General features: G+C 35.4%; 2 protein-coding genes across 5 annotated transcripts; one reads left to right on the top strand and one right to left on the bottom strand.

The window, feature by feature from the left end:
- The first annotated feature begins 239 nt into the window (after positions 1–239).
- LOC112048433 (FACT complex subunit spt16) lies at positions 240–22,044 on the top strand. Of its 3 annotated transcripts, XM_024085955.2 has the most exons (18): positions 240–453; positions 523–630; positions 6,834–6,995; positions 7,499–7,798; positions 8,060–8,475; positions 8,993–9,137; positions 11,271–11,430; positions 12,751–12,759; positions 13,387–13,626; positions 14,376–14,574; positions 15,287–15,684; positions 15,929–16,142; positions 16,511–16,765; positions 17,295–17,442; positions 18,214–18,343; positions 19,005–19,266; positions 20,565–20,771; positions 21,226–22,044. In XM_024085955.2, exons 1-18 carry the CDS (start codon positions 385–387, stop codon positions 21,230–21,232), a joined length of 3,429 nt encoding a protein of 1,142 aa, XP_023941723.1. In that variant the 5' UTR covers positions 240–384; the 3' UTR covers positions 21,233–22,044. The 3 variants fall into 3 exon arrangements, with proteins under 3 accessions (XP_023941723.1, XP_023941724.1, XP_052737801.1); XM_024085956.2 differs by lacking the exon at positions 12,751–12,759; XM_052881841.1 differs by lacking the exons at positions 240–453; positions 523–630 and adding an exon at positions 6,206–6,241.
- On the bottom strand, positions 22,018–27,712 carry LOC112048442 (protoheme IX farnesyltransferase, mitochondrial). 2 transcript variants are annotated; one of them, XM_024085972.2, is made up of 8 exons: positions 27,555–27,712; positions 26,909–27,035; positions 26,363–26,570; positions 25,952–26,147; positions 25,514–25,689; positions 24,750–24,929; positions 23,879–24,013; positions 22,018–22,806 (listed from the first exon to the last, which is right to left on the bottom strand). In XM_024085972.2, the coding sequence occupies exons 2-8, from the start codon at positions 26,996–26,998 to the stop codon at positions 22,565–22,567; spliced, it is 1,227 nt and encodes a 408-aa protein (XP_023941740.2). In that variant the 5' UTR covers positions 26,999–27,035; positions 27,555–27,712; the 3' UTR covers positions 22,018–22,564. The 2 variants fall into 2 exon arrangements, with proteins under 2 accessions (XP_023941740.2, XP_023941739.2); XM_024085971.2 differs by having other exon boundaries at positions 27,526–27,703.
- Positions 27,713–27,976: the final 264 nt, after the last annotated feature.

Here is a 27,976-nt window from a genome sequence, read left to right as displayed (position 1 = left end):
CGTATGATGTCGTTCAGGCTAGCGTGCCGCGGAATACGGCCAGTGCTCCTACTGCAAGAAAGACCGTGGTGTCCGAGTATATCGACTAGCTCTCCACAGATACAGCGATGCGGAGAAACACACGGAGCGCCTTTATTTCCTAGCGTTAAAGTTGATGTAATAAAGTGCTATAAATGGTATTCACAATTATTTCTACGACTATCCGAACATAAGCATAGACAACAAAGTTTAGGAAAGAAGCGCAAACGCCCGCCATTTTTGTTTGCTGTCAAACTTCAAAGGAAAATGTTGTAATGTTGTGAATTTAATTTATATTTATTTCGCGTCCGAAGGGATTATTACGATAAAGATTATTTGCAGTTAGATCATAAGTGAATTTTCGCCATGTCTAATATATCGCTTGATAAAGAAACTTTTTATAGACGCATGAAAAGGCTGTATGCGGCGTGGAAGGTTGTTCACGTTTCTTGGTGTGATTTAAAAGTGAAATGTACTATTGTTGAAACGCGATTCTATTTGCAGGCTGCTGCTGACTCAAAGAGCGATGATGCCTTGGCTAAAGCTGATTGTTTGGTATCTTGTGTCGGCGGTGACGAAGATACCATTTACAGCAAATCGACGGCGTTACAGGTTTGTTTTTACTAGTACATCGCCCATGAAACAATGTGCGCAGAAGTTTAAAACACGTTACCGAGACTGGGATCACGTTTGAATCTTAAGTATGAACTTTTTTATCATGCAAATAAGTCTAGTTTCAGTCATTCTCCCAAAGACATCTACATTGTTTCATGGGTTTACACACAACTAGCAAACGCCCGCGACTTCGTCGGCCCGTAAACCTCAGGGCATGATTTATCCAGCCCTATCGGCAAAATCCGTTCTTAGCCAATGTCTATTTCTACAAAGAAACTTCCTAACAAATTTTATCTTTCTATGTCAAGCGGTTTTCGAGATTTTGTGTTGATCTTTCTCTTTATACATTTAGATATTAGATATTTCTCTTGTTGGTTTGGTTGTGTTTTCTTGTTCACATGATGGTTGGTAGTTGTGATAAAATAACAGCAATCATTAGCATGTAATGCTTATGAGTCAGAATCTTTGCAGTACATATATTTTTTTATTCTACTATTTATATGATGCTATAAAATGGTGGAGCTGTGATAGCCCAGTGGATGTGACCTCTGCCTCCGATTCCAGAGGGTGTGGGTTCGAATCCGGTCCGGGGCATGCACCTCCAACTTTTCAGTTGTGTGCATTTTAAGAAATTAAATATCACGTGTCTCAATCGGTGAAGGAAAACATCGTGAGGAAACCTGCATACCAGAGAATTATCTTAATTCTCTGCGTGTGTAAAGTCTGCCAATCCGCATTGGGCCAGCGTGGTGGACTATTGGCCTAACCCCTCTCATTCTGAGAGGAGACTCGAGCTCAGCAGTGAGCCGTATATGGGTTGATAACGTATAAAATGGTTTTTACTGTCATTAGAAAGAAGAAAGAAAGATAATTATTTTATTTGGTCAGTAAAACTTATAATAATAATAATAATAATAATAATAAAGCCTTTATTTGCTGAATTTATAAACAAAATATTATTACAACATATCATTGACACTGATTCATTTCTTCAGCTTGCCCTCGGGCATAGGCCTCCTCCAGACACTTCCATATTTCTCTATCTCTTGCTTTCCTTCTCCAGGTGTCTCCTGCTGTCTGTCTGAGGTCATCCTCCCATCTTTGGCAGGGGCGACCTCTTTTCCTTTTTCCTATCCTAGGATACCACTCTGTCACATCCCTGGTCCACTTATCCCTTTTATCCCGCATGAAGTGTCCTGTCCACTTCCACTTAAGCTTCTTAATTGTTACTGCCACATCTCTGACCTTGGTCTTGCTTCGGATAGTAGAGAGTCTGACTTTGTCTTGTTTTTTTATATGAAGCATGCTTCTTTCTAGATTATTTTGGCATGTTTTCAGTTTCATAATATTTTTCTCAGTCAGACCCCAGGTTTGGCAACCATAGGTTAAGCATGGCAAGATACAGGTGTTGAATACTTTAGACTTGTCTGATATAGGGATATCTTTATTTTTCATTACTTCCTTAAGGGACCAGTAGCTTTTCCAGGTGTTGCATATTCTCCTGTCTATTTCCTTTGTGTTTTGTTCTCTCGGTGATATTGTTTGACCCAAATAAATATATTCATCAACATACTCCAATATGTTTGAACCCAACTTTATATCTTCTTTCTTACAATTAGTCATTACTTTTGTTTTGTTGGTGTTCATGTGTAAACCGACTTTCTCACTTTCTGTGGCTAGTTGTTGTACCATTATTTGGAGTGATTTTGAGTTATTTGATAGTAAAATAAGGTCGTCAGCAAACCTCAAATGGTTTAGATTTTTTCCATTTATATTTAGGCCAAAGTTGTTCCAATGTAAGTTTCTAAATATATTTTCGAGTACAGCAGAGAATAGTTTGGGCGATAGTGGGTCACCTTGTTTTACTCCTTTTAATATTCTGAATTCTCTTCCTGGTTGTTCCAATTGTATTTTTGCAACACCGTTTTTATATATTTCTTTTAAAATGCGTACATATTTTTGTTCAACTCCTTGATCCATTAAGGCTTCCCATAGTTTATTGTGTTTAATGGAGTCAAAAGCCTTGTTATAGTCTACAAAGGCTATATATAAGGGCATACTATACTCATTATATTTTTCCATTATCTTTTTTTTTTTTTTTTTTTTTTTTTTTTTTTTTTATTTATTTTGTACCAATAATAGTAACACACAAAAGTAAAAAAGAAAAACAGTGAACAAGGAAACACTTATCTCTATAAGAGATCTCTGCCAGTGACCCTTGGCAGTGGGAGAGATTTTAAACAAAAGAAATGGATAGGTACAACAGAAAAAAAGTGAGAAAACATATTATACTTAATACATAAATAATAAAAGTAAATAATATTAAATACATTAAAAATAACACTAATAAATAAATTGAAATAAATATATAAATTATAACAGTACATATCAATACTATATAAAAATAATAACTAAATAAATACATATATACATACATACATATAATATATCTATGATGATAAAGAAAGATAGTGTTCACGAAGTCGATGTTTGAAGGTATCAACTGATGGGTTTTTTTTGAAAATGGTATCTGGTAGTGAGTTCCACAGACGCGCTGCGATAACTGAAAAAGATTTAGCACAAAAAACAGTGTTATAGGGAGTTATCTGTTTTATAACATGGATGTGATCAAGTGTTGAGTACCCACTACGAAAGCCTCCTTGTTCCCTTGGTTGGTGTTCATCCAGAGTGCTAGATATTCGGTTTAGTAAAACTTTTGAGAATATTTTATATAGATTTGATGTAAGGCTTATGGGTCTGTAATTGTTAATGTCTTCTTTACTTCCTTTTTTATAAATCAGGATTATTGTGCTCTGTGTCCATTGTTTTGGCACTTCTTCTGTATCTAAGATATTATTAAAAAGCATAGTGAGGGGACAAGTTATTATATCTATTACATTTTTAAGAAGTTCGTTTGTTATGCTGTCATCCCCTGGTGATTTGTCCTTTTTTTGGGACAGTATGGCTCTTCTTACTTCTCCGTTTAGGATGCATGGGATAGGTTCTTCGTTTTCTTGGTCATTGTTGGTATCTACTTCTTCAGTAATAGCATCCCAGTAAAGGTCTTCATAGAAATCTGTAGCTAACTGGTTTATTCGTTTCCGGTTTGTTATTTTTTTGTTCCTTTTATTGTTTACTCCAGCTATCCATGTCTTGCTTTCTTGTAACACTTTTAAAGCTTTGCGTACACCTCCTGTTTCATTAATAAAGTTGCTTATAATTTTTTTTCTGTATGATTTCCTGTGATTTCTTATGGATATGTTTATATGTTTGCTTATTTTGGCAATTTCTTTCCTGTTGTTTTTCTTGTCTACTAATAGTGTTTTCCTCTTAGCTATGAGGTCTCTTGCTTCAGACCCTATCTTGTCTGTGTTTCTTATTTCAGTGTTAAATTTTTTGTTTAAACTGTTCAAGGTCGTTTCAATGCAATCATAGTTTTTTTGAACTGATTGTGTCCTATTAATACCCTGTAGTGATATTTTAAGTGTTTCTATTAAGTTTGGTGGCATTGAAGTCTGAATATGCCTTGTCTTTCTATTAATATGTTTTCTTGATATTTTTGGTGAAGTAGAAGATATTTTTCCCCTCAGAAGACGATGATTTGTATTGAAATTAAATTTGTTGACAATGTTTACATCTTTGAATATTTTTGGTTTGTTTGTGAGTAGGAAATCAATTTCATTTTTGTATTTTCCATCTGGGGAGATCCATGTCCATTTTCTTGATTTGCGCTTCTTATAGAATGTATTCATTATTGAGAGGTTATATTGCAACGAAAAATCTAATAATCTTTGACCATTGTTATTAAGTTTTCCAGTACAGTATTTTCCTATAGAAGGGTTTCTTGTATGATTTTCTTTCCCTATCTGGCCATTGAAATCGCCCATTATAATGAGGTTCTTATTTGTTCTTTCCATTGTCTTATTGAGGTTATAGTAAAACTGATCTTTGTCTTCTTTTGTAGCTAATTCAGTTGGTGCATATACTTGGATTATTGACCATGGGTCCTTCTGATTGTCAAGTTTTATATTGAGAAGCGCAATTCTTTCATTTACACCAATAAATTCAATTATTTTGTTTCTTAGTGATTTCTTAATTATAAATCCTACTCCATGAAGGCCTTGGGTTTCACCTATATAGCAGAAAATATAGTGTTCATGTTCCTCAATATGTTCACCAAGTCGTCTGACTTCACTAAGTCCTATAATATCCCATTTAATCAATTTTATAGCTTCTTCCAACTCAATTAGCATTTCATCTTTTCTGAGTGTTCTGGTGTTTAATGTTGCTATGTATATGTTATTTATTCTGTTAGTATTTATCTTTTTAGGTGTGTGCTCTGGAGGGTGGTAGTCTAATTTCCCATGGTGACTAGCCAGCTTGGGAAATTTTTGTGAATTTTTATAACATAATTTAAGTGGAGATTTTAAACCAGTGTCAAATCTATCCTATGGTAGCATATTATATGTGTTATTTTCAGACATGGAGTATGCTCGGGCCTTCATATATGCAAAAGCATCTTTTTTATTTATTTTGCTGCTAGGTCGAGACATGCTTGTATCAGAATCATTCGATGGTGGAGTTGTGGATGGTGACCGTTTCCTTTTGTCTACTAAGTTTGATTCTTTCACAATAAGTTTATCATATTTAATAAAGGCATAGTTACCTTTTTCTCTTTCTTCTCTGCATTTTAATTGCAGCTCCTTCCTTTTTAGTAGAACTTCCTTTGGATAATCGTCGGAGAGGTAAAAAGTTTTATTAAGCTTTTTCTTGTTTTTCATTACCTCCACTTTTTTCCAAAAGGATGAGAAGATAATACATATCGGTCTACACTTATTTTCATTTTTTCTTCCTATTCTGTACAAGTCACAAATATCTGACCTTTCTAATTGCACTCCCGTTTGGTGTAACTGCTCCAATACTTGAACAGATAGAGCCATCCTGTTTTCGTCCTTTTCAGGCAATCCATGCAGTATAATGTTGTTTTTCTTGGTTTTGTTTTGCAAAAAGCTAATTTTGTTTTGTAGTATGGCTATGTCCTGTTTCATTTGTACATTTTCCTTGAGAATGGGCTCGATTTTCTCGTCGATTTTCAGCATTAAACTTTTACTTATAGCTTCCATAATATTTAATGTTTGTTTGTCGAGCTCCTCTTTCATTTTTGTAATTAAAAGCGACATCGATTTTTCATCCATATTCGATTATTAATGGAATGTAAAATAGTTATATTTCGATCACAAGTCACAACAATTTTCAATAACAATTCAACTTTCAAGTTCAAAACATTCGAAACGTCATTAGTACAACACAGCAGCGCAACATAAGTTTATTTCATAGAAGTATTCCTTGTTTATGGTTTACAGACTGTATTTAGTTTGTAATGTTGGTACTTGGTACCATATTTGTAGACTTTGGCAATCACAACACTGCGCATGCGTAAACGATGTTTGACGTATGATGTTTATTTTTTGAATGTCACTGGTCACTGTTTCGAAGTATTATGGAGATTTTTAACTGTTTCTATTTTCACTTGTTTGTTTTGCGCACTGATAATCTTCTCAGATTTTATCACTTGGATGTCGAATTAATGAATTATCGAGGTTTTAGTGTAATACGTTGATTATTTATCACTTTTTGCAATTAAATTTTCGAGGAGCACAATCTATCGTGTTAACTGTTTGACAACCGGAACCGGAAAAACCGGAACCGGAACCGGAAAAACAGTAAAACTTAAAGCTACAAAAAATAAAGAAATTACAGTTTCATTCACAATGTTATGTTTCAATTTGTGCAGGGTGCAAATGTAAGTCAGCACAAGGTGTGAGATAGGAACTGTGCGTACTTATGCTTAATGGAAACAAAATGGAATGTGAATTCACAAGTGAAACATTTTGCTTCAATATCTCCTGTTTGTAGCATGTCAACTTGATCACTTAAGAACAATAGAATAAAATAATAAATTTTTTACTTATATTATCAACTACTAACTGACGCTGCGCGGTTTCAACCACGTGGTTCCAGTTCCTGTAGGAATACTAACATGGGCTATCTAACACTGAAAGAATTTTTCAAATCAAACCAGTGGTTACTGAGATTAGCGCGTTCAACCAAACAACTATACAAACTTTTCAGCTTTATAATATGAGTATAGATTGATTATTTCTGTATTAACATAAATAAACTATCTTTTTTATCATCAGACTTGGCTGTTTGGATATGAGTTACCTGACACAATATCTGTTCTCAGTGAACACAGTATGTGTTTCCTTGCCAGTAAAAAGAAAATAGAATTTTTGCGGCAAATTGAAAATGGCAAAGAAGACTCAGATTTACCTCCAGTGAAACTATTGATAAGGGACAGAGTAAGTATATTAATAGTTACATCACTTATCTATTTTCTAATACCCTGACCAAGTTTCTGTAAGATATAGGTATAGACAAGTAGAAAGCAGCCAATTATACCATATACGAACCCAGTTAGTTACTATCACTTAAGGTTCTATTAATTTGTTAGTATTTCAAAATTAAAAAAATTCAAAATTCATTTATTTCAAGTAGGCTCATTTCAAGCACTTTTAAAATAGACTATTTGTAAAGATTCTACCATGCTTTTATATTGAATCTTTACAATAATACAATCTCGGTCCAATCCGTGTATTGTTTCTAAAATATTAGTATTAGCTAAGTTTTTTATGTTTCATTCAAACATTTCCATCGAACTTAACTAATATCTTACTTTTACACTCGACAATACAACAAACAATAGTTCAATGAAAGATATGATATGTGACCTAATTGGTGGCCCTATTGAGGGTTTTTGCATATTCTTTTATTTATGTATTACTCATATGAATTATAATTTTAGAATGATCATGACAAGGAAAACTTCAGCAAACTCATACAAGAGATCAAGAAATCTAAATCGGGCAAAACGCTGGGTGTTTTTGCCAAAGACAACTATCCAGGTGAATTTAGCGAAAGTTGGAAGGCTGCTGTAAAGGCAGAGAAATTTGAAAATGTGGATATAAGCTCCTCGGTCGCACTAATTATGGCGCCCAAGGAAGATCCCGAGATTATCACTGTCAAGAAAGCCTGTTTAGTTACTGTAGATGTGTTTACAAAGTACTTAAAGGATCAAATTATGGAAATTATTGATTCAGATAAGGTAAATAAATAGGTATTTTATTATGTTTGTATTGCATATTCTTGTGAAATACTATGTCTGAGACTTCATCCATATATTTTATATAGGATATTTATTTACTCCAAAATCCCTATTCTTAATCTATTTGTAATAATTGCATGGAAATCTATTAATCCAGAGATTATTGTAACCTGACACATTTACATATACAAGTATGTTAGAGCTTAAGACCCATATATGGGCAGTTCGTGTTTTTAATAGTAAATTCAAAACTCTTTTCAGAAAGTTAAACATTCAAAATTAGCGGAGGGTGTGGAAGCAGCTATATCAGATAAAAAATATGTCACAGGTGTCGACACAAGTCAAGTAGACATGTGCTATCCACCGATTATACAATCTGGTGGGAATTACAGTTTGAAATTCAGTGCTGTGTCGGACAAAAATCACTTGCACTTTGGAGCGATCATATGTTCATTGGGTGCAAGGTACAAGTCGTATTGCTCAAACATTGTGCGAACGTTGCTCGTCAATCCCACAGATGAGGTACAAAGCAATTACAATTTCCTACTGAATTTAGAGGAGGAAATATTCAAACGTCTTGTGGCAGGTGTCAAGTTGTCGGCGGTGTATGAAGCTGGATTGGAATTAGCTAAGAAGGAAAAACCTGAACTCGTTGACAATCTCACAAAAAGCTTTGGGTGTGTACTTTTTATTTTTAATAAATCAATTCTTCTATAATATTATGAATGCAAAAGTAAGTCTGTCTGTCTATTTGTTACCTTTTCACGGCTAAACTGCTGCAAGATGAATTTTGGTGAAATGTTAAATGGAACCTTGGAGTAAAATATAGGGTACTTTTTGACCTTAAAATAAAAATAGAAAGGGTTGAAAGTTTGTATGGAAAATCCTCAATTATTAGAGTTACAGTTTTAAAAAGTTTGTTCATAAATTATAAAAAAAAATGAAATATAAGGTGATTCAATAATTTTTAAAATTCCACCCCAAAGTGCTGAAATAGGCGTTGAAAGTTTACATTGATTTCAACTCGGACGAAGTCGCGGGTCGTCCGCTAGTTTTTTTATATATCTCAATTTTATGAGACCTTTATGTCACTTAAGATTCTCTTATGTTTGTATATTTGTGTTGAAAAAAAATTTAAAATCATGTGAACTTTATAGTTTACTTTGAAATAATTATAATATTTATTATTTTCAGTTTTGCTATGGGTATAGAGTTCCGAGAAAGCTCCATAGTGATTGGCCCTAAAACTTCCATAGTGGCAAAGAAAGGCATGGTCTTTAACATAAACATAGGTTTATCCAACTTGACTAACAGTGCTGCAACAGATAAAGAAGGCAAAGTGAGTCTATTGAACTATTTATTATCTGTAGTCTGTATACTCTCTGTATCTGCATAGGCCAACAATTATTGAGAGAGAGAAAATTTTGTTACAAATAATATAAAGTTTTAGCAGACTCAGAAGAGGATTACAAAAAAAAATAAAATCAATGTCGAACAAAGGTTCACATTGACATATGAATTCACAACATTTGTCAGGACAGCTTAATTAACAAATCAAACTGTTACCAAAATAAGACTTAAGAACGGAAGAGTACCTTGAGTAGAGTTACGCACTTGTGAACGTTGCGTGTAGGGTTAAGGGCGCCTTTGCCAGTTAACCAACCCTCCCCATTTCCACTCAAGTCTCTCTCCGCGCCTATCCCAATCCCAAGTACCCATAAAGAAAGAAATGTAGACTGTGGACAAACGCCACGAACGCCACGCCCGCCAACTGATCGCTACCCCTCTCTAAATCCCTACTCTTTGTGAAACAAGCCATGCCACCTGACGTCATATCCGTCTCTCACTACTATTACGTACAAAAGAGTTACAAGTATTTCCAATCCAATACATAAATACAAAGAGTGATAGCATTGAATAGTATTTAGGGTCTAAATTTTTTTTTTGTAAATTTGTGATTGTATTTACAGCTAGCAATCACAACCAACTTGGTCTTTGATGGACATACAAACACAATAATTAAAAAGTTCAGTCAATCATTGTACAGATACAAATATCTATTATACTAAATGTATATCTTAGCATGATTAATCATAATAAGAAATGATTGTAAATGTAAACTTATCCAAGTGAAGTTTACAACTACATTGTGTTATGAAACTATAGGCCATCCGTCTGCTAGTTTTTAACCGACTTCAAAAAGGAGGAGGTTCTCAATTCGGTCGGTATTTTTTTTTTTTTTTTTTTTTTTTTATGTATGTACACCGATTACTCAAAGACGCCTGGACCGATTTCAAAAATTCTTTTTTTGTTTGAAACGGTATAGCCCCCATTTGGTCCCATTGCCATCCTGTCAAGATCTGATGGTGGAATCCTGGAGAAATTGAGGGGAACTTTCGAAAATTATATGGGTGTCTAGTGTGTTCGTATACTTTTCCATTTAGTACTTTAAGGCACTATAATTTCATGAAGGTTTAAAGTCGATCTGATGATGGAGCCATAAAACAGACGAGGGAACTCCTCGGCGATTCACAGCAGTTACCTTGTGTTTGGGCTTGATTAATTTGTATTAATGAGAACTTTCCACATAGATAGGTTGTGACTGTCATTTAGGGGTTTGGTGATGAAGACCAAGGACAATTAAGGGAACTCCTTAACAGTTTACAGTAACTACCTTGTGTTTGGCCTTGATTAATTCGTATTGCTGAGAACTTTCTACCTGTATGAGTTGTGTCTGTTATTAGGGGTCTGATGATGAAGACCAAGGTCAATTAAGGGAACTCCTTAACGGTTTACGGTAGCTACCTTGTGCTTGGGCTTGATTAATTTGTATTGCTGAGAATTTTGTACCAAGATGGGTTGTGACTGTCATTAGGGGTCTGATGTATTCGTTTGAGATGAAATTTTACACTAAAAATGGAAAAATAATAAAAATTTTAATAAAAAAAATACAACCGACTTCAAAACCTAAAAACATACCCGCTAAACTAAAAAGTGAAAAATAACATCATAATATGTTCTACCTGCTGATCAGTATGAAGGCGGTGCTTAGCCGGTGTTGTCTTAATTAAAGCCATTTCTGACAGGACCACATGAAACAACACTGTCTGCAAAATCTAAATCTACAAGATATTCTCACATGGCTTGAATTAATACATCACCGGCTTAGCACCGCCTTCATACTGATCAGCAGGTAGAACATATTATGATGTTATTTTTCACTTTTTAGTTTAGCGGGTATGTTTTTAGGTTTTGAAGTCGGTTGTATTTTTTTTATTAAAATTTTTATTATTTTTCCATTTTTATTTATATATCTCTGACTATGTATTGATAGATTGATATGAAGTTGACATCATAAGAGTCTTTGTAGTAAGTATTGACAAGTACAACTTATGTACAAGTGGACTATACTTGTATATAAGTTGTATTTGTCTAAAACTTCTACTAAAACTCCTTATATTCATTCTTGCAGACATATGCACTATTCATTGGTGACACAGTGTTAGTGAATGAAGAACAGCCTGCGTCACTCCTCACACAGTCCAAGAAGAAGATCAAAAACATTGGTATCTTCCTCAAGGATGATGATGAGGAAGAAGAGGAAGAGAAGGAAAACAAGACTGAAATACTTGGTGAGTATGATGGTTGTTAAATGCAGCCAAATACATCAGCCATTGAGATGAGATATAACTACTACTACTAATACTACTATGTTTTTTAAGATCTTTTACAAAGGGTGCCTTACCATCCATATTAAATTCTGTTAAAAGAAAGCAAAGTTGCCTATTTAGTAGAAAATACTTATAGCAGCAACACTTTCTAGCAATTATCATAAGCAAAATTTTCTAGCAATTATTATGAGCAACAGATTCTAGCAATTATCACATGGAACATTTATTAGCAATTATCATAAGCAAGTTTTTTTAGCAATTATCACAAGCAACATTTTCTAGCAATTATCGTGCAATATTTACAAAGTTTATCTCATCTCAATGGCTTAGCCTTACATTTGCAAAGATGATTGCATATCCATTGGATTTTTTTATTGCTTTGAAATGGGTTACTACTAATAGGTAGATTTGGGTTGTTCTATAACACGAATACTTTGTAAGTATTTGATGTTGTAATAATAACAATTAATGTGTTTAAATTATTACATTTCATATAAGGATTGTGTGTTATGGTAGTATAATATTAATTTAAATTAACTATTAATGTAAAATACTGAGTTACAGTTTATTTCTTATCTAACATTATTCATTATGGGAGTTAATCATGTTTTTTTTATTAATTACATAAAATCAAGTAATTTTTTGGGTCTACCATTAGTTGTTGTTTTTCATTATGTGGGGTAAAATTGCTAACCCAGAAATTTATATGATACAAGTATTCAGCGTTCCATAGATTTTAAAGAATTCAAAATAATACCAGTGTTTTTCACAGTACTGAAATAGAAAAAAAAATACTTAGTTCATGTGACTTTTACATTTATTTGATACTAGGTCAAGCATATTTCGATAAATTCACAAGTTTATAGATTTATTTCACCAATTTCCGGTAAGTGACAAAACTTATGTTTAGACTATGTCTTAATGTAATATTTGTCACTTTCGTACTTTGTGTCAAAAGTAAAAGACAAAATTTGTAAAAAACTATGTATCACTCATATTAGAAAGTGGTAAAACAGGTGCTAAGTTTTGTATTTCTCCCTGTTAATGTAATTTTAACTTTTCACAGTTAATCCTAATAATTCGTTACAATTAAGGTATTTGATGCTTAAAGATAACTTCAATGCTATTTCAGTAACTTTACATTTTAATATATTATAATATTTTGTAACTAAACTACATTTATTTAATTTTGTTTTGTAAATATTTTAAAGCTTTCTTAACTTCATTGTGTAAATTATAATTCATATTTTTATTTCCTTCCATGCAATCGTGGATGGACAGAGAATGGAGGTGAGTTTCATTAAAATCTAATGCATGTATAATATTAGTTTGTATTTTTTTTTTCAAACAAATAGCATGTTTAACAATAGTATCCCTAGTTAAACATAGGAAACTAAAACTTCAATTTTAAAGGATTCAAAGAACTTTTATGAAAATTTCATCTTTCAATGTTTACAGTAACATTATGACTCCTAATGTACACATGCACTTCAAGTTTTATTCACTATGCACAAATATAAGTTCAAATTCTTCAAACTTACCCCCTTAACTTTTGTAACAACATGTATGTTTTTAAGAATCGTAACTTAATAAAAATTTAAAAAACTCAGTAAATCAAGTGACTATCATTATTTTTATGACATTTGGTTATCTAATAAAATTGAAAATTTTGAAAACCGATCCTACTCAACCGATTTTCATCAATCATGTCTAAGAAAACTCGCACATAAATCACCTTTCATACAAAACAAACTAAATTGAAATTGTTTCATCCATTCCGGAGCTATGGTGCCACATATAGACAGACAGACATACAGACACGTCAAACATATAGCACCCCTCCTTTTGCGTTGTTGTTGAAAACAATTAAAATTTGTATAACTATCCTGAATTTTAATATAGTTTGAATATTTTTAGGGCGAGGCAAAAGAACTGCCGTCATCGAATCCAAGCTTCGTACGGAACATTCCTCTGAGGAGAAACGCAAGGAGCATCAAAGGGAGCTCGCCATAGCTCTCAATGAGAAGGCAAAAGAGCGGTTGGCGAAGCAGTCTGGCGGGAAGGAGGGTGAAAAGATCAGAAAAAGCACAGTTTCGTACAAAAGCGTCAGTCAGATGCCTAGAGAGAACGAAGTTAAAGAATTGAAGTTGTATGTTGGTAAGTAAACTGTCAAACTTAAGGTGAGAGTCATCAATCGCCTATTAAAAAATGGATGCACAATCAGCGACCAAAAAACGTTCCCACTCAATGAGTGCCAAACACAACTTCTTGGCAAGCAATTGAAGTAGTCGCATTTGCAAATTCAACCTTAAACTCAATCCCTAAGGTTGAATTTGCTCTGAATTTAGGATTTTATTGAATTTTGGGAAAAATTTCTTCATGATTGTGTGTCCTTTTATTATAAGAGGTCAATGGTGAGTTAAATTTTAGGTTTTTTATGGGGCATTCATTGAGATCACTTGTTGGAAGGTACTGAGAGTAGCAACAACACCCAGCTAGTACATACTGAATTGTCACTTTCTGTAAGCTTAAAATAATTGTCTCACATATTCTTTTCATCTCGTTGAAAGACAGTGATATTTTGATTTTGCTGTGATAGCAATTGCTGTGACTATATCTCTCGCTGGTTATGAGAATCTTTGACAAATGCTAGGCATGTTTTGATAAGTTACTTTCCATAATTTTATTAGCAATGATTTTTAAAATCCTTCAAGGTACATGGAAATAAATAATACACCATTCTATGTAGCCAATTATCATCTTTGACATAGTTAATTCATAGTTGACATCAAGCAAAATCCCAGACATAATTATGACCACTTGATAAAAATTGATTTAATAAAAAAATTAAGAATTGATTTGATATAAAAATGAATTGAAATTGATATTATGTTGTGTACTTTCAGATCGCAAGTACGAAACAATTATATTGCCGATATTCGGCGTCCCAGTACCATTCCACATATCTACAATTAAGAATATATCCCAGTCAGTGGAGGGCGACTACACGTACCTCAGGATAAACTTCTTCCACCCCGGAGCGACCATGGGGCGGAACGAGGGGGGGAACTACGCACAACCAGATGCCACCTTCGTTAAGGAAGTGTAAGTATAAACTCATATCTAAGGTCAGCCATACACCAATTGCTTGAAGCAGTCAGGATGCTTCAACTGTTTGTTGAACTACAGACTTATACATACATATATTCAAACTATGACGTGATATTATGACGGCCTCCGTGTCGTAGTGGTATGCGCGGTGGATTTACAAGACGGAGGTCCTGAGTTCGATCCCCAGCTGGGCTGATTGAGATTTCCTTAATCGGTCTAGGTCTGGCTCGTGGGAGGCTTCAGTCGAGGCTAGTTACCACCCTACCGACAAAGGCCGGCAAGCGATTTAGCGTTCCGGTACGATGCCGTGTAGAAACCGAAAGAGGTTTAGTTAGTTTCCATCTTAGATTGTATCATCACATCAGGTGAGATTGTAGTCAAGGGCTAACTTGTAAAGAATAAAAAAAAACGCTTCGAACAGTTGCAACTGCGTCGGGTCGTTGACGAACGCTAGGCCTACTAGTGTAGCACATAATTAATAGTAATATATATAATAATAATAATTTTTAAAGCTCTAAGTATATAGCCCTGGATTGGTGATTTTTAGCCATCTGTGCTTAATATACCAATAGTATATATTAGTTCCGTTGTTTTCTGCAACACGGCGACGTTTTTGATTTTCTTGGTCAAATTTTGCTTTAATTTTGTACTATATTACAAGTTCAGATAAACTATATAATATATAAATATTTTCACCTTTTTACAGAACATACCGAAGTACAAACACAAAAGAGCCAGGCGAGATATCGCCGCCCTCGTCAAATCTAAACACAGGCTTCCGGCTTATAAAGGAAGTGCAGAAAAAATTCAAAACCCGGGAAGCAGAAGAACGGGAGAAAGAGGATCTGGTCAAACAGGACACACTGGTCCTATCACAGAGTAAAGGCAACCCCAAACTAAAGGATCTGTATATAAGACCTAACATAGTCACAAAGAGAATGAGTGGGTCGTTGGAAGCGCACACAAATGGTTTTAGATTCACATCAGTCAGGGGTGACAAAGTGGATATTTTGTACAATAATATTAAAAATGCCTTCTTCCAGCCCTGCGATGGAGAAATGATCATATTGTTGCATTTCCATTTGAAACATGCTATTATGTTTGGTGAGTTATCTATAGTTTATTAAAATCCATTCTATCAGCAATCTTGGCAAATTATTTGGTTTGTTGTTAGTTATTCAGAGATTATCGCCACTGAGCCATTACTCTCTGTCGTGCCATAGCTGTGTCACAAACGAATTTGCCTAACTATATCTCTAGAAAAAGAAGAATTAATATCACCATTCACTGTTCAAGATGTAATAATGCTAGGCCACTAGAAAATATACAAAAATCATTAAATTCACAGGTAAAAAGAAACACGTGGACGTACAATTCTACACGGAGGTGGGAGAGATCACCACCGACCTGGGCAAGCACCAACACATGCACGACCGCGACGACCTGGCCGCGGAGCAGAGCGAGCGCGAGTTACGCCACAAGCTAAAGGTCGCCTTCAAGAGCTTCTGCGAGCGCGTCGAGAACATGACCAAGCAGGAGGTGGAGTTCGACACGCCGTTCAGGTGCGTATGTGACCTGGTCTCTGGTCACGGAGCAGAAAGAGTGCGAGTTACGTCATAAGCTGAAGGTCGCCTTCAAGAGCTGAGAGCGTGTCCCTCCTGAACACTCTATAACATCCCACTTCTGACACCACTGTTATGAGGTGGGTTCTGGACATGGAAATAGGGGTCGAGGATCGAGTTTGATTATTATGAGTATTAGTGTATAATTCCATATGTAAAAGTGTCGTCTGAATATTTAAGTTCCAAATAAGAAAAATGTTGCTTAACGTGATGTCGCGGGATGTGGCAGTTAACATGGTCAAAACCATAACTATCTAAGATTAGTATTCTTTATTAAAATAGCAATATAATTATATTGTTGCACACAGAGAGCTCGGTTTCCCCGGAGCCCCATTCCGCAGCACAGTACTCCTGCAGCCCACATCCGGAGCTCTGGTCAACCTCACCGAGTGGCCGCCCTTCGTCATCGCCCTCGAGGATGTGGAGCTGGTGCACTTCGAGCGAGTGCAGTTTCACCTCAAGAACTTCGACATGGTTTTCGTCTTCAAGGATTACGCGAAAAAGGTGGCCATGGTGAACGCTGTGCCCATGAATATGCTCGACCATGTTAAGGAATGGCTTAAGTGAGTTATTTTTCATGCAATTTAAATAACCCCTCTTTTGCTTCTGGGAGATCATAGAGGTCCTGCGCCCACCCTCTCTCTGATCTTGTCAATAAGTAAAGTAAGAAGGTGCGTTATTTGCATCAATCTCCTATTAAAAAGTGGATGCACAATTAGCAAACAAAAAACATCCCCACTCAATGAGTGCCAAACAGAACTTCTTGGCACTCAATTCAAGTAGTCGCATTTGTAAATTAAACTTTAAACAATCCTTCTGGTTGAATTTGTTCTAAATTTGGGATTTTATTGAATATTGGGCTATATTTAAATGCCTTTACGTATAATTTTCTTTACCTATAATTCTAAAACTGTCAATGCATAATTGGCCAGTTTTTAAGTGAAATTTTCTACACGATTGTGCGTCCATTTATTATAAGAGGTCAATGGTTATTTGCTTATTAGTATTTTCAAGCATTGTCCGGTCCGATCAGAAATTAAAAATTCAAATTATGTGTGCAGCTCTAATTAGTAATTAACAATTTGTTTGCAGCTCCTGTGATATTCGGTATTCGGAAGGCATACAATCGTTGAACTGGACGAAAGTCATGAAGACAATCACAGATGATATTGAAGGCTTCTTTGATAACGGTGGATGGACCTTCTTGGACCCTGAGTCTGATGCAGAGAATGCACAACAGGTTAAAATAGTTATATTGTTAACTAATTTACTTTTAATTATTTAATTATTAATATTATAATATTTTTCTGTAAGTATTAGTTTTGGTTTGATGTGTATGACTATGATGACCGTAATTACAGAAATCAAATTACAAGCACAATGAATTTCAGGGCATAAAGCAATGCATTGTTTTGGTCAATTACAGGGCATGCCCTGCTGACCTATTCACTATTTTGGTCTTTATTGTCAACCTATTGAAATGGACAGCAAAGTGTCATCTACATATTAAAAGATATCCACCGTAAGCACCAGATGACAGTAATTTCTATCATAGTATATGGATGACATTATGTGAATTGATTTGTTTTTTATTTTGATGAGTTGTTAATAAACTCCAAAATAGGAAGTTATGATTGTAATAACTTAGGTGATAGATAAACAACATTATTACGACAAGCTAGAAGAGACAGTTATGGAATTTGTAAATAATATTCTTTGGGAATACAAGGTTGAAATACAGCCTATATTATTCGTTGATAATGTAACTTCCCATTGGTGACTGAATTTTAAATCTGATTGAAATTAAAACCTATTTATTGGTTGGTGAAGTGAAAGTGTAACAAAAGCTATTCATTCAATTGCATGGGTAGTCATATTGTCATCAGGGTCTGATGATGGAATCTTGGTGAAATTGAAGAAACTCCTCAAGTTTTATAGGCACACTAGAAATTATAAGAGACTATACTTGTTATCTAGTTACAGCATTTTTTTATTTGTTCATTTATTGCAGGAGGAAGAGTCTGAAGAAGAAGATGACGCGTATGAGCCAACAGACGCAGAGACCGAAGAGGAGTCCGAGGATGACTCGGAGTACGACTCCGAAGCGTCCGATGTGTCTGAAGGATCCGGTGAGAGTGAGGGTAAGATTAGGCTCATTCATCAGTTTTTATTTTAAGACATTGCTATAATATTCATGATTTTTAACACTGTTGTCACTAATTTAATATTATTTTTATTATTTGATGAGGGGTTTTTTTTAATATTTCATCTTCTTCTCAGAAATTTCTTTTTTTTGGTACCCGTTCATAAAAATACTTTGTTTAACATCTTTAGATTTAGTATGACGTGAAATAGTTAACCATACTTTGCAAATTTATCAAAATTATGTTCAGAACGCAACACACATAAGTACTCTACTCTAAACATAACCATCCTCGGCAATTTAATAAACTTTTAGATTCATGCAAGTTTTTAACGTTTTAGATATCGGTTCAAATAATTTTGGACTTTATTATCTTTATTTTTTATTGAAGGGTTCCACATGAGTTTTTTTTTTATTTTATTCTTTACAAGTTAGCCCTTGATGATAAGTGATGATGCAATCTAAGGTGGAAGCGGGCTAACTTGTGAGGAGGAGGATGAAAATCCACACCCCTTTCGGTTTCTACACGACATCGAACCGGAACGCTAATTCGCTTGGCGGTACGCAGGACCTCCGTCGGAGACCGTCAAAAGTGTATGCTAATTCGAAAATAAACGTCAAGTTTGTCAATTTTTATCATTGTTATCATATTTACACAGAGGAAGACGAGGAGTCCGGCAAAGACTGGTCGGACTTGGAGCGCGAGGCCGCCGAGGAGGACAAGAAGGACCGCAACTACGACCGCGTGGAGGACTTCGACCGCAAGCGCAAGGGCGGCCGCGACCCGCGCCGCTACGACGACGATGGCAAGAAGAGCAAGCATGACAAGAGCTCCAGCCACAAGAGCTCCAACCACAAGAGCTCCAGCTCCGGACACAAGAGCTCCAGCCATAAGAGCCCCTCCAAACACAGTAGTAGCAGGTAAGACAAGTTTGTATACTTCTTTTTGTAGGTGTAGCGGCTCTGCAGGTCTTCTAAGCAGCGACAGTGATTGTACTTTTAGGAACCAGTTGGAAAATTTAATAAAAATTAAAGACTGTATGTCTTTATATAATAATATAAAGACTGTACGTCTTTAATAATTAAAAAAAAATAAAAAATAAAAAAAAAATATTTACACACACATGTACTTTGTAATAAGAATTAAAACAAAATCAAAGATCTATCTATATATATCTATCATTACACTACTTTAATAACAAATTTTCAAACTCAAAATAGAATTTTGACCTTACTTGTTGACCCTATACAAATATCGCCCAGAATGAAGTGTGCAATGACTTATATAGAATTGCTGGCCTGTACTGCTATTTTTAATCCCTACTTTGATGATATCATCTCAGAATTCTCCTAATAGTACTATTATTTTGTGGTAGAGGAAACACTGCAAGCAGGTCCCAGGACTTGTGACCTTGGGCGTAGGTTTAAGAGATCCCTTTAGAATACTTGAAATTCACTAACCCCTGCTCGACATGTTCTCCATGTCCACACTAAACAATTTATGATCAATAATTACAACACAAAACATTTATAATTGCACAAAATCACTAACGCGACTAGCAGCGTGATGGTGTGCACTGCCGCTGCCTAACAAACAACTGAGCTTAATTCATCAAATACCCTCTTATTTGTCAGATCAGAATACCTTCCCTCCGCAATACATAAATAATGAATGTCATACCTGTAATCAAGGAACGCTTAACATTGTATCACATTGACCGCTTTCGATCTATTTTGATCGCCATTGAATAGATTGACCCTCCAAAACTTTGCGCCAGGTACAGCAGCAGTTTCTTGGTTGGGATATGTTTTACCTTCTTATGTATTAGAATTAGACAATTGCATAGAATGTGGCACAGTTTCCTCTGCCTCTTAGCAGAGAGCCATGTGACACGTCGATTCTCTGTCTACAAACGCTAGCGCTGCGAAAAAATTATGGGAATGACTTATCAACAGAGTGCCTAGTGGCAGGTCTCCTTTAGAGGAGGATATTTGTCACTATCATACTATATGTTGCTGATTAAGTTTTCCGAGCTTTTTAAACTGAATGAATGAACCATTATTGACTGATTGGTTATAAAAAAAACTTTAATCCATTGTAAGGAATGTATCTTGTATTTGGACATTCTGTATGTTTATGTAACAATCATCACCTTATCAATTTTAGTTGACACACCAATCAATTGAGCAACTAATTGTATGTGTTTCTTGTATTCCAGTCCATCGAAGAACCGCGACAAGCACCACAAGTCGCACCACGACCGCGACAAGTCGCACCACGACCGCAGCAAGTCGTCGCACAATGACCGCAGCAAGTCGTCGCACAGCAAGTCCAACGGCGAGCACAAGAAACACTCCGACCACAAGTCGCAGAAGCGATCGCGCGACGAGAGCCGGGATCGCGACCGCTCCGCCAAAAAGTCCAAGTGAGTTATTTATTTATTTATTTATATATAAAGAACTCCTCTCAGAATTAGAATTAAATATTTTTTTTCTGATCATCATCATATCAGCCGATGGACGTCCACTGCTGGACATAGGCATTTTGTAGGGACTTCCAAACATCACGATTCTGAGCCGCTTGCTTATACCGAATCTCTACGACTTGCTTGATATCGTCAACCCACTTGGTGGGGGATCGACCAGCACAGCGCTTTCTTACAATTATCAAACTTTCTTGCCTGTTCTTCTCAGTGGAACCTGCCTTCTGCACCGGTGGTAGATCTTTATAAATAGTCAACTGACGTTTCAAAAGTGCTTGTAAACTGAGCCTACTTGAAATGAATGAATTTTGAAGTTGAATTTAGTGCAGGGTCGCAATGTATTTTTTCTTATGTGTAGTAAAATATTCTTTTAATCTATTTTTGTTTTTATTTTCAGGAAATAAGCCATTCGTAAGATAATAAAAGTTACACAAATAGCGGATGTTGATTGTCCCAAGTTGTTGCAGTGAGCTAATCATGTTACAGTTACACGTTGTATTAGTTAGCCACCGGTTGCCTGCCTATCGTGTCTCGTGTTCAAAACCAGGTCTGAATGTATGTATTTGTATGTAATTTACCGTGAATGAATTGCCACTGTAACCCAATACAAAGTGAGGTTTTATAATAATAAAAAAACTGACAAATACTGCTTGCATAGCATGAGTCAACGATATATGTTGTGACGAGAGATATTGTCAACCAATAGCAGCGAACATATTTGGCTTCGGCTGTGGATAGTTACCATCCTACCGACAAAGACATACCGCCAAGTGATTTAGCATTCCAGTATGATGTCGTGTAAAAACCGAAAGGGGTGTGGATTTTTCATCCTTCTCCTAACAAGTTAGCCCGCTTCCATCATAGATTGCATCATCACTTACTATCAGGTGAGATTGCAGTCAAGGGTTAACTTGTAAAGAATGAAAAAAAAAATAGCGAAATCGAGAATATTGCTCTCTCTTTGGTATGAAACTCTTTCGTCCCAATAAAACTAACAATATTTTAGGTTCCGCTGCTATTGGTTGACAATATATCTTTTCAACACGATATATATTGTTGAAGCATGCTACGCCTACTAATTAGAAATTGAAATTGATTTTATTTATATGCATAATATTATACAATAATGCTACAATGGCAATTCATCAGAAATTCCAACAGTGATTGTAATTTAAATTATACCAAGAGAAACAAAATAAATATAAGGTTTTTATTATTTGTCTATTTCTTTTATTCCTTTATCCTTAGATAAGGAACTAATCTAGCATCAAAAAAATAATTTATTTTTATTAATCTTTATGATAACGCGATTTTATCTTACACAGACTCTATAAATAACATCACAAAAAAAATTATTGTACATTATTTACAGAAAAAGGAATACCTACTAAAATTAACTATAATTTGTTACTGTAGTATTATTTGCAAAGATTTTGTACTATAGATATGTCACTAGAAAGTCAAAGCTGAAGCGGACGAAAGTGGCTAATTGTCTTAATTTCATTTTGTATCATTGTAAACAACGAAAGTTATTTTAACAAATAATACCTAAATATTGTCTACAATGTCGAGTTCTAAGTTTAGGAAGTGCAAAAACTATATATAATTATATACATACGTATATAACATAAGTAAACACAAAACTGCATGTGTGCATTCAGTGGAGTAGCCTAAATGCTGATTACTTTTTGCGGTGATGTACGTATGTAACATATCTAATAGTAGAAAATCTTTGATTATTTGTGAATCGTAGAATCTTGGGCGGCTACTACAGGTCCTCTAGGCAGGACTGTTATTCTCTTTGTCTCTGGATGCTTTATATCCTGTGGTTTGGAGTCCTTTTGTTCCTGAGTATCGCTCGAAGTCCAGTATTTTTTGTTGACTAGCATTAGAAACATGAGCGCTGGCAAGTGTATTAGAGAGAACCGGAAGAGCTTCCTTGAACTGCCGCTGTCCGATTTCTTGTAGAACTGCCAAGCTGAGGAAATAATGAGACAATGATTAATTATTTTTTTTAATCCAACCAATAATCCTCAGTTGAGCCTCAATAGCTCAACGGTAAGAGCGATCGGACTCATCACCGAGGGTCGCCCCGTTGGTCTATTGTCGTACACTCTCCTGATACGGTCTTTCCCGACTAGTTGGAGGGGAATGGGAATATTGGTCATATTTAAAATATATGGCAAATTTTCTTTAAAAAAAAAAAAATCATGTATATGGAATGAGCTCGCGCTTGACCACGATCTCACCTAATGGCAAGTTATAACGCGCTTGCCTAAAAGAAGACATGAGTTACAAGTAGGACTGCCTGTACACGTTTTTTTACCCTTCTGGAACTGCGTGCCTAGTGGGAGTTTTCAATGTTTTCATACTGTGACGATCGCGTAAACGTAAACGCGAATTTCTTTTCTTCTTTTTCTTTCGCGTTTACGTTTACGCGATCGTCACAGTATGAAAACATTGAAAGCTCCCACTAGGCACCCTGTATCATTTTTGGACAACAATTTAGTAACAAGTAGGTTAGTTGAATAGTGCGATAACGTTTTTATTACATTTATATCATTAATTGCATGGGCCAGATAACATTTTTTTGATAGTAATCATAATTGACGGAGGCCTAGAAGTTAAGTCTAATGTATCTGAAATTACACTTGCAAAATATAGGACTCGGGGATAGAGTAGCTTCCCAACAGTGAAAGAATTTATCAAATCGGTTCAGTACTTCCAGAGCCTATTCAATGCAAACAAACAATCAAATCTGTCCTCTATAATATTAGTATACAAAATATAGATTACAACATGTTGGCAAATAGTTATTAACAATGAAATAAAGTCAAAAATAATCATATGATAATACCCAAGTAGAGTCCTTTTCATGAAAGAAGTACCGCGGCTAAAACCTGTACTAAAATTGACAGCGCCTTACACAAATGATAGTAAGACAGATCACCATTACCAAATGACAATAAGCGCCATTAAGACATTAGCGCCGCGTCTGGGGGACTGCTTTCATGAAAAGGACTATAGCTAAGTAAAATATATTGACTTACCTAAGTACATAAAATAAATATTAAGTGGTAATGATTCGATCGCGAACCACATGTTGGTAACCTCGAGGTAGGGCGAGGCGAGGCACGTCGCTGTTATTATGCCCGTGTGTCGGAGAGCCACTCGCCTGCACAGAGCTGAAAGAATCAAGCAAGAGACAAATTATTATCATTCCATGAATACACCCTGCGGGTGGGTGCCGGGTCCATCGCGTGGTAGATAGAAAAACCGAGCAGAGTCCTGGACTTGTAACCAAAGGTAGTAGGGCTAAGGAATTCCTTGACATTCGATTAACACTCCCCTTCTCCGCCTGTGTTGTTCTTTTTGCTTAGCCAAATAAAGTCAAAATTAAACGTAAACGACGGCCTCTGTGGTGCACTGCAAGGTCCTGGGTTCGATCTCCGGCTGGGTCGAGTGAGGTTTTCTTAATTGATCCAGGTCTGGCTGGTGGGAGGCTTCGGCCGTAGCATAGTTACAAAGACTTACCGCCAAGCGATTTAGCGTTCCGGTAAGATGGACTTTCATCTGTCTAATAACAACTTACCATGAGGTGAAATTGTAGTCAAGGGCAAACTTGTAGAGAATAAAAAACAAAAAGAACACCTCACTAGGTGGACCAAGGACATCCAGCGAGTTGCAGGGAGCCGCTGGATGCTGGCAACTCGAGGCCGTTGTTTGAAAGTCCTATGTCGAATGTAATGTAAAAAGAGGCCTATGTCTAGCAGTGGATGATGACGATGACGATGACTGCGGCGACGACGACGACGACGACGACGGCGACGACGACGACGACGACGACGACAACGACGACGACGACGACGACGACGATGACGATGACAATGATGATGATGATAGGCCGCGCACTGTACGTACCCGGGTCGGTGACGGCCATCATCCGGTAGCCGGCGCGCGAGTAGTCGGGGCGCAGGTTCCACGACAGCGCGTTGAAGTGCGGGAACTGCCAGCTGTAGAGCAGCGCGCTCAGCACCAGCGCGCCCGCACCCAACTCGCCCGCGCACCCCGCCCAGCCCATCAGCGGCGGGATCGCACCGACTATAACACACATTACATTTTATATGTAACGTAGTAGACGTCGCGCGGTTTCACCCGCGTGGTTCCTGTTCCCGTAGGAATACGGAGATAATAATAGCATATAGCTTTCCTCGATAAATGGGCTATCTAACACTCAAAGAATTTGTGAAATCGGACCAGTAGTTCCTGAGATTAGCGCGTTCAAAATAAATAACAAACTTTTCAGCTTTATAATATTAGTAGATATTATAAAAACCTGTCAAATGCGTGGCACATGCAGTGTAGGGTTCCGTAGATTAAATTAGCACTTTAAACCCTTTTTTAAACACCCTTTAAACAACCGTTTAGTTTGTAGAGGGAGGGGGGGGGGGTCACTTGACTTTAACAATTTGCTCTTAAACCTTAATGTTTTATAAACGTCCTAAATCCCTAAATCCCTAAATCCCTAAATCGAAAAATAGTGGTCCTCATATCTTTGAAAGAATACTAGTACTAACAGTCTCTGAGCTAAACTACAGAACCTTAAAAACTATTTTAACAGATTTACTCGTAAGGCCTGTTTCATTAACAATAACTGTCTAATTTACTTACAAAATAATAATTACCTATAGATCCCAACCAGGTATTAACAATAGATAATCTCTTAAGTGGTGTATATATGGACGTATACAGAATAAGGTTGCCAGCACCCAGCGCAGCTGTTAGAGGGTTCACTCCAAAGTATAACATGCTAAGTCCTGTGACACTGGTTGCTGCTGCAAACCCTATAGCATGAGATGGTCTGAAACAGACAAGTTTATGAAAATTTAGGATAATTTCGCCAAATTGGTTCAGTAGTTTCAGAGTGAAGGAGTAACAAACATATAATATACACTACATACAAACATTCACGCAGAAACTTTTATATATATGTTATATATTAGTACTGATATTATAAGAATTATGCAGTCTTTCAGAAAAAAAAACATTTAAAATATCTCTTAATTCTATAAATATTAAATATGTAGATTGTATTAATTACATCAGTATCATGTCATACTTACTCTAATAGCCCTTTCACAAGTACTCTGTTCTTAGTCCGTGACATCTGTGCATCAAATGGCATTTCATGAAACTGGTTAATGGAGTTTGCTGCAGAACTAACAAGTCCTGTGCCCACAGAACATATAGCAAATGTGGTCAAATCAAATGGTGCTGGTGCAAGAGCATATCCAGCCATTGATGTCATCACTACTAGAGCTGCAATGATTACATTAATTCATATAAATTTAGTTTGTTCGATCCCTGCTCCTATTGCTGGTAGTATGATAGCCTTCCTCAACAAATTTATTATCTAACCCAAAATTACTTATTTTTAAAATTTGAGATTATGTGTTGAACCAAAGAAATTAACCAAACTTTTCATCTTTAATATCAGCATAGGGAATGTCTTATTTACAGATATAATTACTTACATGTCAGTCGAAACTTGGACAGCATCATGCTATATTGAACTAAATTATTTTTTACATCTTGAGTTGGTGTTTCTTTCCATATTCTTGTGTCTTCAGGTACTTTTTTATTTTTCGCCTTTGCTGTAGTACTTTGAGATGTCAATGGTGGATTAGCATTAAGGTGGCATGATGTAGAAATTTTTATCAAATGATGTAGTGCTGGTTTGTTCTAAAAATGGATAACCATTATAATGATACATATAATTACTTATTGTATAACAAGCGAAAGCCTGTAACTTCGTCTGCATGAAATTTAGTTTTTCACAAATCCCACAGAACCATGGATTATTCCAAGAAGAAAAGTAGCCTATGTGTTAATCCAGGGTAAAATCTATTTCCATACCAAATTTCAGCCAAATCAGTTCAGTAGTTGCAGTGTTACAAACATCCAAGCAAACATCCATTCAAACTTTCGTGTTTGTAATATTAAGTAGGATAATAAATAATTTATAAACATTTTTTTCTATTTTATTAAAATTTAAATATGATTACTAAATAAATACTTACTCCGATTTTCAACAGTACTGATTTGTTAGAAAGATTAAGAGCACCCTGTTTGATGCATAGAGTGCAGTGAAGCACCTTCAAATATGACATGTTAGGGAGTAGCTAATAAGTGTTTAAAGTCCACATCCTAAAATATAATTTAAAAATCAGTTAAAATAAGAAAGAATAGAGAAAAAAAAAGGTTTCTTTTAATACAATCTTCATTAAAAATTAAAATCATTATAATTTCAACAATATTGGCAATAAAATGTTTTCATTACATAGATAAAAAATACAACAAAAAATAGACCATTAAGACTTTGCATTGATCATTAGGGGCTTCAGGTTTGAGGCATACAGAAGACTACTTGTTGAGATATTTATATAACTTACAAAAACAAAAATTTAGAACTGTATTTTGTTAGTAGGAGTAGACTGCAGTAACAACCATGTTCACTTTTTTGACAAAATTGTACTATAAAGAAAACCGTTATCTATTAAACTCTGAAATTTACGGGAAAATGTAGGCATGAGATTGCTACAAAAATTATATTTCTGTGAATTATCATGCCAAAAAGGGGCTCAAAAATCATAAAACAAGATAACGTTTGTGTATGAAGAACTGATCTACTACTCACTTTAATTCAATGGTTTAAAGATAACTTACATAGAAAACACATATGTTTTCCAAAGTCACTATTAAAACTCAAATTTTTACTACAAACAATTATTATTTTGAAATAAAATTGAAAAATCAAAACAGTTTTAGGTTATGTATGTAACCCCTGAAATCTGAAGGACGATCATCGTTCATTAATTTGTTACGTCACTTCATAGTTCATACTCGTATGATAAGATAAAGTTTAGAAATAGGAACAAGTCGGTACTTTATGTTTACATCATTAATGATTGATTCAAGATTGTAGTATAAATCGAATGCGTTGCAAAAAATATATTTAACTTAATATCTTTTTCCTTTTTCTTTGAAAAATTATTATTTATTTTATTGAAAAATGGCAACAATATTTCGATTGGCATATTTAATCAATACTTTTATTGTGGAGTTGTCATGCGCTTTGTACTTACATT

This window comes from Bicyclus anynana, chromosome 5, assembly GCF_947172395.1.
Source record: "Bicyclus anynana chromosome 5, ilBicAnyn1.1, whole genome shotgun sequence".
NCBI lineage: Eukaryota > Metazoa > Arthropoda > Insecta > Lepidoptera > Nymphalidae > Bicyclus > Bicyclus anynana.
This window is presented reverse-complemented; position numbering and strand designations above follow the sequence as displayed.